The 12,855-nt window shown below is 40.4% G+C and overlaps 1 protein-coding gene across 10 annotated transcripts in view; it reads right to left on the minus strand.

Moving 5' to 3' along the window:
- Nucleotides 1-12,855, minus strand: part of LOC144609249 (ciliary neurotrophic factor receptor subunit alpha-like) — a 411,896-nt gene that overhangs the window by 10,856 nt on the left and 388,185 nt on the right. For all 10 annotated transcript variants that reach the window (XM_078427709.1, XM_078428140.1, XM_078428002.1 and 7 more), the window contains one exon: nt 12,134-12,251. In XM_078427709.1, coding sequence (XP_078283835.1) covers nt 12,134-12,251 — 118 coding nt within the window. The remainder of the gene's footprint in view (nt 1-12,133; nt 12,252-12,855) is intronic.

The following is a 12,855-nucleotide window of genomic DNA, read 5'->3' on the forward strand; positions in this document are numbered from 1 at the left end:
GCAAAATATGGAGATGCTGTTCCTCCAATTTGTGTTTAGCCTCACTCTGACAATGGAGGAGACCAAGGACAGAAAGGTCTGTGTAGGAATGGGAAGGAGAATTAAAGGGTCCAGCAACCGGAAGATCAGATTGTTTCACGCGGGCTGAGTGAAGGTGTTCCGTGAAGCGTTTGGTCTCGCCGATGTATAAGAGTCCACATCTTGAACAACGGATACAGTAGATGAGGGTGGAGGAGATGCAAGTGAACCTCTTAGGTACATAGATAGGACAGGTTTAGAGGGGTATGGGCCAATCGCAGGCAAGTGGAACCAGTGAAGATGGGACATGTTGGTCGGTGTAGGCAAGTTGGGCCGAATGGCCAGTTTCCACACTGTATAACTGTATGACAGAACTCTAGCAAATTGATTTTAATATGTAGATAAATGTCAGATTGATCACTTCAGAATTGAAAAGCATAAATCAGAGTACTTCTTTAAAATATGTAAAAAAAACTAAAATGGCAGAGGTCCAAAGAGACTTCAATTTATCGTGCAGCATTTGATGTTCAGGAAGTTTCAAGTTAGGAAATGGGGAAGTACAAAGAGATCTGGGTGTCCTTGTTCACAGCCACTGAAAGTAAGCATGCAGGTACAGCAGGCAGCGAAGAAAGCTAATGGCATGTTGGCCTTCATGATAAGAGGAGTTGAGTATTGAAGCAAAGGGATCCTTCTGCAGTTTTACAGGGCCCTAGTGAGACCGCACCTGGAGTACTGTGAGCAGTTTTGGTCTCCAAATTTGAGGAAGGTCATTCTTGCTATTGAGGGAGTGCAGTGTAGGTTCACTTGGTTAATTCCCGGAATGGCGGGACTGTCATATGTTGAAAGACTGGAGCGACTGGGCTTGTATACACTGGAATTTAGAAGGATGAGAGGGGATCTTATTGAAACATATAAGATTATTAAGGGATTGGACACGTTAAAGGCAGGAAACATGTTCCCAATGTTGGGAGAGTCCAGAACCAGGGGCCGCAGTTTAAGAATAAGGGGTAGGCCATTTAGAATGGAGATGAGGAAAAGCTTTCTCACTCAGAGAGTTGTAAATCTGTGGAATTCTCTGCCTCAGAAGGCAGTGGAGGCCAATTCTCTGGATGCTTTCAAGAGAGAGTTAGATAGAGCTCTTAATTTTAGCGATTGTCTATTGTCTATTGAGTGGTCTCAACTTCGGATAAATCAAATAAAAATTGGGTTGTCACTCTGCAAAACACCAATGTTAGCACTCAAGTTAGCGGGGGTTATTCGGAGCTTTCATTTGTCTGTCTCTTTCATTATCCATCCCACTTCTGCTGTGACCTTTTATTTTGTTTTAGAGGAGGTGGCCTTTTACACTGTTATGAAGTTTGAGGATCAGCAGATTCAGGATATTACAGCCTTCTGGACTGAATATCAAATTCAACATGTAATTTGCTTTCTCTCTCAGAATCAGGTCTGACCATTGCAGTTGTAAGCCATCCATCTGTGATAATGGCTCATTTTTTGGAGAGATTTTTAAGAAATAGCCGAATGGATAGCTAATTGGCTTCATGGATGGAAGCAGAGGGTGATGGTGGAAGGTTGCTTCTCGGACTGAAGGCCTGTGATTAGTGGTGTGCCTCAGGGTTCGGTGCTGGACCAGTTACTCTTTGTCATCTACATCAATGATTTAGATGAGAACATCCTGGGCAAAATGAGCAAGTTTGCAGATAATACAAAAGTTAGTGGTTTTGCAGATAGTGAAGATGGTTGTGAAAGATTACAGCAGGGTCTTGATTGATTGGCCAGGTGGTTGATGGAATTTAATACAGAGAAATGTGAGGTGATGCATTTTGGGACTTCTGACAAAGGCAGGACATACAGAGTGAATGGGAGGCCTCTGGGTAGTGTTGTAGAGTAGAAGGTTCTAGGAGTGCAGGTGCATGGTTACTTGGAGGTCGAGTCGCATGTAGATAAGGTGGTCAAAAAGGCTTTTGGCACATTGGCCTTAATCAGTCAGAGTATTGAGTACAGAAGTTGGGAGGTCACGTTGCAGTTGCATAAGACATTGGTGAGACCGCATTTAGAGTATTGTGTTCAGTTCTGGGCACCATGTTATAGAAAAGATATTGTCAAGCTTGAAACGGTTCAGAGAAGATTTATGAGGATGGTGCCAGGACTAGGTGGTCCGAGCTGTAGGGAGAGGTTGAGTAGGCTCGGTCTCTATTCCTTGGAGTGCAGGAAGAAGAGGGGTGATCTTATAGAGGTGTATAAAATCATGGGAGGAATAGATTGGGTACCTGCACAGAATCTCTTGCCCAGAGTAGGGGAATCGAGGACCAGTTAGACAGGTATATGGATAGGACAAGTTTGGTGGGATATGGACCAAGTGCAGGCAGGTGGGACTAGTGTAGCTGGGATATGTTGACTGGTGTGGGCAAGTTGTGCCGAAGTGCCTGTTTCCACACTGTGTCACTCTATGACTATATGAATTAGTTGAAGATTATCACAACTTTCCCTTCACTTCTGACAACTCTGATTAATTAAAGAGGCAGCATAGGTCTCCAAGAGTCAGGAGAGTCAAGAGTGTTTTATTGTCATATGTCCCGAAACGGAACAACGGAACAACGGAACCCTCACATCCAGCAGCACAACAGATATGTAAACATATTACTCTGTGAAACCCAAAATAAACAACAAGAATCAGTACATAGTCTTCATGTCATCATCTGCATTGCTAAGGTCAATTTCCTCAAACAGATTCTAGGAGTCAAAAAGGCAGTTAAAAATTCTTAAATGCTTTTAAAACTCTTACCCAGCATAATCCTAAAGTATAAATTATTATTCTGGGACAATTGTAGCAGGATTTTTCTTTATTTATTTAGTTTACTGTTAAGATTACAAACAATTGTTATAAAAATGTCTTGGGGAGGGGATATTTATTCTTCCTTATGATTTTCTACAGCCTTTTTTTTCTCAGCATGGAATATCTTCTTTCTTGGTTGGAAACAAATCTTTATTATGTGAAGTAGTTACATTTTTCCTGCCAATGAAAACTCTTCTTGCATTTCAGGCCACAGTATCATAAACTTGTATTGAGTGCTGTTTTCTTTTACCCAACATTTTCCCTCGATTTCCTGGAGGTGGTGTAGTGGCCTTCATAAACAGCGAAGCTTATGGACAAGTGGAAACTAGATCAGAGTGCACCGTCCCAGCAGTGAACTGGCTCAGAACCCTGACCTCAAGCCTGCTAAATACCTTGGGGATGAATTAAAACCAAAGCTATTTGAAAAGGCAGCTCTATCATGAACTAGGAGCCTGTTTGCACTGTGTTTGCAGAAGGAGTAGGTTAAGATGGAAATACACCGGAAACTGGGCTTCTCCTGGAGATGGAGGGAACTGGCAGCCCTTTAAATCTTATGATGCCCATGCTACAGAATGTATGTTGTATCAAGGGGATTATAAAATAAATCTTTTTTTTTGTTGTTGGTTTTGTTAGTGGTCCGTAGCTCACTGTGCTAGATCAAGGCAGTTTGAAGAGTCACCGTTGTTTAAGCAAAATAGGTATCTCATTTTTAACCTTTTAAGCACTAAATGACCTGAAAGAAATAAATAGTAGCTTCTTCTATTTTTGAACTTCTTGCCATGCCTGAAATTCCTTGAAGAAAACATATTATGGAGGATAATATATCCTCGTAATTTTTTTATCAATTTAAATAACATACCAAAATCACAGTGAATGCATCCTGACCACATTATTTATATAGTGATATAGGATCAAATGATCATGGCAAGTAATCCTCTAGATTTTTAAATCACCAATTTATATTGCTTCTCTATTCACGTGTCACTTATTCTTGTTAAAGCAAAGGTATAATGTTTTTGACAGTCTGTGAGGGTATCAGGATTACATTAGAATGGGCTAAAATAGCCCCACAGGATCTCATATCTACTCTACCTCAAGTCCACTTTTGCATCCCCTAATGACTTTACAAAAATCTAAAGATGTGCATTCTGCATATACTCACTAATTTGCTGAATGGGAAGAAAGGTCTTCGGATTTAAAGCCCTCTAAAATAATCTTATTCCAATTGCCATTTTTATCCTGAGTTGCCAGCTGCTCTCTCAGGATGAAGATGTGTGGTGAAGAGTAAATTTCTTTACTTAGTTGGAGATGGTTGTCCCAGAATTTTCTGCTTTCTAGATCTTCTAACCGTAAGACAGTCATTTCTGGCCTGCCACTCCCCTGTAAGATCTTGCATGTTTAAGGGAGGTCACCTCTCATCTTTTTAAAGACCATTGGGTATATCTCCATCTTGAATCTTTCCATATAAAACAATCTTCACATCTATTTAATCAATCTGATATTATCTTTAAGGCAAGTATATATATTTCAGAAGTGATAGGAGCAGAATTCGGCCATTTGGCCCATCAAGTCAACTCCCCCATTCAATCATGGATGATCTATCTTTCCCTCTTAACCCTATTCTCCTGCCTTCTCCCCAGAACCCCTTTCTTTTGATTTGGAAATCAAAACTGTTCTGTATCCAACTCATCATTTTCAAACACAGAAAGGTTTGTATCATGTGTGCTTAGTTTGCCCTTTCTCTGGGTTTTATATTTTCCTTGGTTTGTACATCATTCAACCACCTTAAATGTATAAATTACAGTGGCAGACAGTTTCTCAAAGCATTGAGAACCATCTGCAATGCCATACATGAAGGGATATTAGGTTTAGTGATTCGTAAAGGATATCAGTGTAAGATTTGAGAAGTTTTCCCTCATTTGGAAAGCAACACAATACCAAAGAGCTGCAGTTTGGACATTTTAAACGAGAGACTGGGGCTGATAGCGGAGAAAGGCTGCGGTCAGATTAACAAAGGATGTCACAATCCGTGGGTCCTAAAATGGCCGCAGGACCTCGTGACCAGCCACAAAAAGTAAAAGCCTTACAACCCAGTCTCTAGGTTTCTGCAAAGCTACGGCCAGAACAAAGGATGGGTATTGGCCATGCAGAAACCTCCGAAACCAGGTCGGAGTCCAGACACTGGGGCGCTGACATCAGCATACTCACAATGCCCCAAGCCGACCTAAACAGTTCATCTCAGTGAGGGGGCACAATAGCCCATAGAAAACTACCTGGTAGGTGATGGGAAACCAGTTAACACCCATCACCTCACAATGAAATCCCAATTTACACCGTCTGGCCATCCCCGGTATCCCCGACCATAAGGCAGATCAGAAGAAAACCTCATACATATCTTTTTGAACAAAGAGATTCCAAGATCTGGCGGGAGATAGGACGGGTCAGAAACAGTATAACTGGCCACTACTTTTGGGTTTTAAACTCAAGAAGAAATACTGGAAGAAGAAGCTGAAGCTAGAAGAAAACCTGCAAGAAACGCAAGCAGGCAAGAAAACGAATGCAGGAGGAAGAAAAGACAGGCAAGAAAAACGGATGCAAGAGAGAGGAACAGGCACGCAACTCGAGGAGAAATACTGCCAAACGAACAGCCAGTAACCCCAGTAATAGCCCCATGGTGAGCATGCATTCCAAATCCTACATATCCTGGACATAGTTTAGTGTAGAGGGGAGGGTGGTTGTGAATAAACGTTGGGTGTGTACTAAAATATGTGTTGGTCAAGGTTGCGATGCATCGTGCGTTCCCCATCTTACAGTCGTGTATGTGTCTTGCAGAACTGTGTTTAAGAATTCATAAGTAAAAGGTATTCGTGTATATGTCTTATAGAACTGTGTGTGTTTTATGATTCATAGTTATAAGTATTCGTGTGATTCGGTATGTGTTTCATAGTCATGTATTATAGAACTGTATAAGTATTCATGGACAATAGTCCCAAGTGCTGAATAAAAGCCTTTTTCATTTAAACCCTGGTTTTAAAATCTGGTCTGGTTGAATTTTTTCTGCATTATAAGAGCTCCTGCATCTAAGCCCAGTGTCTAGAACTGTAAGGGGTGAGTGGGTCGAACCACTCACGGGGAACCAGTGTGCACGGCCTGGTCAAGGGATCAGAGCAAGGCACGGGGACCTTAGGTCGGGCGAAAGCTCGGCGCAGAAACCCCTTACATCAGTGAATCACTTTCAACATTGTAACAAGCTGGCAGTGTTCATGATTTCAGGTAATTCATTGTATTCATTTTCATAACTTGCCATGAACTCATGATTGTGGTCACCCTGCAAACGGAAAGATGTTGTTAAACTGGAAAGAATGCAGAGGAGATTTACAAGGATGTTGCCTGGACTCGAGGGCCTGAGTTGTGGGGAGAGGTTGGGCAGGCTAGCACTCTATTCCTGAGAGAGCAGTAGTCTTTTACCCAGAGCAGAGGAATCAAGAACGAGAGGTCAGAGGTTTAAGGTGAGAGGGGAAAGATTTAATGGGAACCTGAACGGCAACTTTTTCACACAGAGGGTGGTGAGTATATGGCACGAGCTGCCAGAGGAGGTATCTGTGCCAGGCAATATAATGCCATTTTTAAAGATTTTTAAGATTTGCAGAAAATATTGCCATTCAGATTTAGGCACCTGCCAATGACACCAGGAAGAAAATAGCAGAAAGCAAAACTCAACAAAATAACCTAACAAAAGTGCTGAAAATATGCTCCTGAACACAAAAGAAACAAATCTAATATTTCAGGTTAACAATCTTTCAATCAGCATAAATATAAATCTTGAGGAGATGAGTGGTATTTCTTCCAGAGGTTTTCTGGGCTCATAAGTAGCACAAATTACACCCTGATACATTTAACACTAGTAACAATTTTTTTTACATCAACCTAAATTGGCTGATTTCTCTCTAATTTTACTAGGCCACTCAAGCCTTGTCATTAAATATGATTATGGATAATATATACTGGCCTCAACTTCTCTTCTCTGGCACTTCTCCATAACTCTTAAGTTCTCCTCACTCTCTGGTTTTGATGAATCTGGCAAGTTCATAGAGGGTCAATCAACAATGAAGCCCAAAATTGCATGCCGTCTGCTTAGTCTTGTTTTACTGGTGAGCATATGTGGTGCCTCCCTTCACAATTTGGTCAAAATGTCCCCATGTGGTTCCTCCTCGCGAAGGGTGAATCACTGTCCTAGTTTCAATTGGTAGTCTGGGTCGGCTTCTGCGTTGTGAACCAACGCAATGCAATCTACTCAGATGCATTCATACCAATAGAGTCAATCCAAAGATAGACATAAAAAGCTGGAGTAACTCAGCAGCACCTCTGGAGAGAAGGAATGGGTGACGTTCTGGGGTCTCGACCCGAAATGTCACCCTTTCGTTCTCTCCAGAGATGCCGCCTGTCCCGCTGATTTACTTCAGCTTTTTGTGTTTATCTTCAGTTTAAACCAGCATCTGCAGTTCCTTCCTACACAAGTCAATCTGAAGACAAGGAATGCAAGAGCTGATGATGTGGGAGGTAGGAATAATGGAAAGGGGACTGTATAATCATGCCTTCTACCATCACCTTGTTTGGTCTTCTTTTGATGAAATGACTATGACCCTCAGATGGGAGTATTAGTAAATTCTGATGAAGGCTGGGACCACATACATATAGTCAAGTCTCTTTTTTCTTAAATATATTTATTTGCGAGTTGTAGTAACGTCCAGTAAAAAAAATCATTCCTTCCCCATTCTTAATTGGCCTAAAGGGTTTTAATTTTGTTATAGGCTGATGCAATTTCTTCTGTAGTCAAACTTTCACAATGGCTTTAGAGAAGGATTTCTTCAATTGATTAGGGTTCAAGAATCATGGAATTGTGAGTCTGCTGTCACAGATTGGCCAAACCAGTAAAACATGGCAGCTTTCCTCTCCGAACAGAGGGTAACTAACTAGATTTCCTTTTTAAAATGACATTGCAGAAGTCCGATGTTCACAATATCTAATACTAGCTCTAAACTCCAGATTTATTTCATTACACAGCTGCAAGGTGGAATTTGAACTCTGGTTCATGCATCTTGGTTTAACCAATATCAAGATTCAGCAACAACAAAATAATAGTAATATATCTTTAAGTCATGATTTTGGCCCTTGCAATACAATTAGGGAATCTTTGAGGACGATGGGACAGGTTGATTCAAATAAATAATCCAGAATAAATAACTGTAAGCTCTACCTGTATGTCATTCTAACAACAGTTCTTTGTAACATTTTCTGTTGTTCATTTCTCCCAAGCAGATCTCACCAGCTGCTCCAGCTGTGTTTTGCGCAGCGTACATATATAAGAAAAAAAATCACTTCAGTGGAATGTTGTCAGCTGCAGCAGTACATAGCAGCATTGTCAACAACCACTTGCATAACTATTTTCTCACAAGTATTAACATATAGTTTCCAGTGATGTTTTTAATCTGGTGGGTTTTTTTGTGCGGAGAATTCTGCAAAGCAGTAATCCCTTTGCCGATGAAAAAAGCTTTCATAGGTTGCAACACATAAACATACGTCCATTTTTCATTAGGTTAAATTTACGAAGGTAACTTCCAGCACATTTGTAAGTAAAATCTTTAAAGAATTTTGACGAAGACAGCTAAATGCAGCATTAAGAGTGAATTGACTTTTCACTGCTACATTTGCGTAAGTTAGAAAGTCAAAATTATAAAACTTTCACAAAAACAAACTTTCAGCCTTCTGGATGCTGACGTCTTTAAGTTACAATCTTCAACTCCTTGATATTAGTTAAACCCTCTCAAACTGCTTTAATATCCAACTCTCCAATTTATTCCTTTAGCTCCTGCAATGTATTGTCTCTTCTGTACCTCCTATAAACTGCCGCTTACTGAGAACACATTTTCTCCATGATGCTTCTAATGGCAAATGCAGCATGAAATAGAGAGTGAAGCCCACTGCTTAGCAGCAAGAATTAAAAAGGAGAAGTGAATGGAATAATTTGTGTAACAGGAAATTATACACTCCATTTTTAAAATCAGCTATTGGATAAAAGTGGATGTAAACGGACTACTTTCCTATTGTTTGATAAACCTTGGGAGGATGAAATCTGCTGTCATCATTGATACGGCCCATACATAACTCAGCGGTTAACTTTTAACTGCCCATTGATAAGCCACCCAGTTAAGCTGCAAACAGTGAATCATTAATAGGCCTTTGTAGTGATAAATGAAAAATACATGAAAATGACCCTTCCTTGTAGAAGAGGGAAAGAAAGAGAGAAAGACAATCCAAACAGAAGAGGAAGGTGGAAAATTGAACTGAATAGGTTGGGGAAGAGACAGAAATGAGAAAGGAAGACAAAAGATACTTTGCTCAACAGCAAATGGATAAAAAGGGCACTAGTATCTGAAATACTTGAAGTAATCAAGTAATCTGAATCTGTAATAGCAATTGTAATCAGTAATAGTAATCAGTAATCTGAATCACCCATAAAATACTTGAATAACAGCAAATGAGACAGTTCAGTTTTGAATTATTCTGAAGAACGGCATATGGTCTAAGTCAATAGTAGAAACATGCAGGTGGACAAAGAATATATGTGCACTTCCAATAATTTTGCCAATTAATCTCCCTGAAGAACATCCTGAAAGGTTAAGCATTGGTTAACTATTACACTGATTTTTATCTGATATGGTGGACGTTTCCTATCAATTTATGGTGTGGAAGACTGGTTAGGAATATTCTGCTCAGCAAACCCCCCAATCCCCCTCTATCCCAAAAGGCCAGGATTAACACAATGAATTCCTCCGCAGATTGGCTTCTTTCAACAAGGAAAGGATTCAAAGCTGGTGCCCTCAAGGAGCTCTTACTCAGCAATAATCTGCTCATGGAAAGACACAAAATGCCGAAGTAACTCAGCTGGTCAGAATGTGGATAGGTGACGTTTTGCGTCATTTCAGGATGTTCCAGACTCTTCGGTCTGAAGAAGGGACTCGACTCGAAATGTCACCTATCCATGTTCTCCAGGGATGCTGTCTAACCCATTAGGTTACTCTAGCATTTATAACTTTCCTTGGTAAACCAGCATCTGCAGTTCCTTGTTTCTACATTTTAATCTGCTCACCATGTCCCGATAGAAATAACTTTCCCTGCATTAATCCAGATGTGAATGGAAGAACTACACACTGGAGTAGAGAATATGCCTTTGATTTCAAGAGATTTAATTGAATACTGGTTAACATTGGTTCACTGTTAAAAAAAAAGACATAAAGTAACTCAGCGGGTCTCACAGCATCTCTGGAGAACATGGATGTAGTGTAACATAGGTAACGATAGGTAAGGTTTCCGGTTGGGACCCTTCTACAGCCTGGTTCTCAACCAGAAATGTCACCTATACATGTTTTGTAGATATGTTGCCCAACCCGCTGAATTGCTCTGGCAATTTGTGTTTTTTTTTGTAAACCCGAATCTGCAGTTCCTCGTGTCTAATATTGGTTAACTGTTCCTCTTTCCGCAAATTCTGCCTGACCTGTCGAGTGTTCCCAGCATTTTTTACTTTAACAAGGGAAGTGGGGGTGGGTATCAAAATGTGGCCGAACCAGTATTAATGACAAACCAAACAAAGTAAATAAATAACTCACAAGAGTCCAATATTTATCGCCACAAATTCTAGTTAAACTGAAAACAATAGATAGATTGTCAGAATTTCTGATACTTTTTTATGGTGCTTTACTGGGATAGATTTTGATGAACAAGCATAGTAGTTGATATCTCCAGAGATTTGATCAATCACCCCATGCCATGTTAATAAATACTACCAAGATTCATAGATTCAACAATGCATTGTGGCATATATTCCTATAGTGTTTAACAACCTCACATGGAGATCACATCATGACAAAAACCACAAACACACTGCAAATTTTTCATCAATAAGTAATTGCGCAACTGTTCCTACAGCAACAGAAGCAACAGAAAAATAACTTCTAGTTCAGAAGTTTGTTTTGAGCCACGATGGAAGTTGATCATGATATGTCCAGAAATACAACCTGGCCAGAGATGGCACATGGATGCAATTTTCTCTGACACTAATCTTTTTGGATGTCATCCCTACGTAGTATACTAAGTAGCTTATTTTGTTATGCTGGTTGTTTCTGCCTTCAAATGAGAGCTTTGTATTGCCTTAGGTGATACATCCACCAACCTTATTTACTTAGTAGGAATAAAAACTGCAGATGCTGGTTTAAAAAGGGTCTCAATCCGAAACGTCACCCATTCCTACTCTCCCGAGATGCTGCCTGACCCGCTGAGTTACTCCAGCATTTTGTGTCAACCTTATTTACTTTACGAACTTGCCACTCAGTTCAGATTTATTGCTCACAGGAGTTCAGTAAGTTAAAGGCCAAATCTTTAAAGTCACAGATAGGACCTTACCGTGAGAACTAAAACAGAAGATATTCATGCTCTGGATTTGTGCCCATCTTATTTTTTATTAGAGATACAGCGTGGAAACATGCCCTTCGGCCCACCGAGTCCACACCAACCAGCAATCCCTGCACATTAACACTATCCTACACACACAAGAGACAATTTACATTTATACCAAGCCAATCAATCTACAAAGCTGTACCTCTTTGGAGTGTGGGAGGAAACCAAAGATCTCGGAGAAAACCGAAATGGTCACGGGGAGAATGTACAAACTCCGTACAGACAGCACCCGTAGTCGGGAGCGAATCCCGGTCTCCAGTGCTGCAAGTGCTGTAAGGCAGCAACCCTACCGCTACACCACCATTGTGCCGCCCTGTGTCAATTGTCATAGAAAATGAAAATGCTTGCTGAACTTACCTGAGCCCGCCAAATTCCAACTGTCAGCGTTATAGACAATAGACAATAGGTGCAGGAGGCCATTTGGCCCTTCGAGCCAGCACCGCCATTCTATGTGATCATGGCTGATCATTCTCAATCAGTACCCCGTTCCTGCCTTCTCCCCATACCCCCTGACTCCGCTATCCTTAAGAGCTCTATCCAGCTCTCTCTTGAATGCATTCAGAGAATTGGCCTCCACTGCCTGCTGAGGCAGAGAATTCCACAGATTCACAACAGAACTAATTAATTAAAGTTACCCTTAATTGATGTAATAATTGGACATTCTATAAATCAAAATAATCAAAACTATTATTCAAATAATTTCATTTAGGCGAGCAACTTCTGTACAAAATGTAGTTGAGAAAATTGAGAATTTGTGCATCTTACCAGATAAATAAAACCATGAACATGCCGAGGAACAAGGTCATGGACGATTCCACTTTCGGAGAGTTGTTTTGTCGGTTGGCACTAACGCTTGGGGTTGTACTGGTTAAGATGTCTGAAACTGTTGAAGTAATAAAGGATTTATCAAAGTCATGGAGTTTATATTAAGATGCATCAATACTTTCCATTTGCCTAGACTTTGTAGTTTTTTATTTGCAACACAGTCAAGCAGTCATGGTCATAAATGTATCATTGTTTGGTAATGCTAAACGTGTGCGTGCGCATTAGTTAAACATTCGGCTCCATTAACTTCAATCGTCATGGGTTTAGCATTGGGAACCAAAGACAGATTTCACCCCAATGAGTTTAAGTCTTAATCCAGGGCAAGGAAGCACTGGTAGAATGCAACGCAGCCAAAAGTTTCCCCACTTGCTGTACCCTCTCTATTAGTGAATATTAAAGATCCCAAGGTAATATTTAAACAAGAACAGAGTGCTCCAGTCCCAATTTGTGGCACATTTTGGGAAATGAAATGATACCTAATATTCATTGCCTTTCAAAGTACATCAGGTACCTTTGAAATATTTCTGAAGAATGTGACTAGACCTTATATAAATTCATGAGTAGGAAGGAACTGCAGATGCTGGTTTAAATTGAAGATAGACACAAAATGCTGGAGTAATGTAGTAGGACAGGCAGCATCTCTGGAGAGAAGGAATAGGTGA

This window comes from Rhinoraja longicauda, chromosome 1, assembly GCF_053455715.1.
Source record: "Rhinoraja longicauda isolate Sanriku21f chromosome 1, sRhiLon1.1, whole genome shotgun sequence".
Classification (NCBI taxonomy): domain Eukaryota; kingdom Metazoa; phylum Chordata; class Chondrichthyes; order Rajiformes; family Arhynchobatidae; genus Rhinoraja; species Rhinoraja longicauda.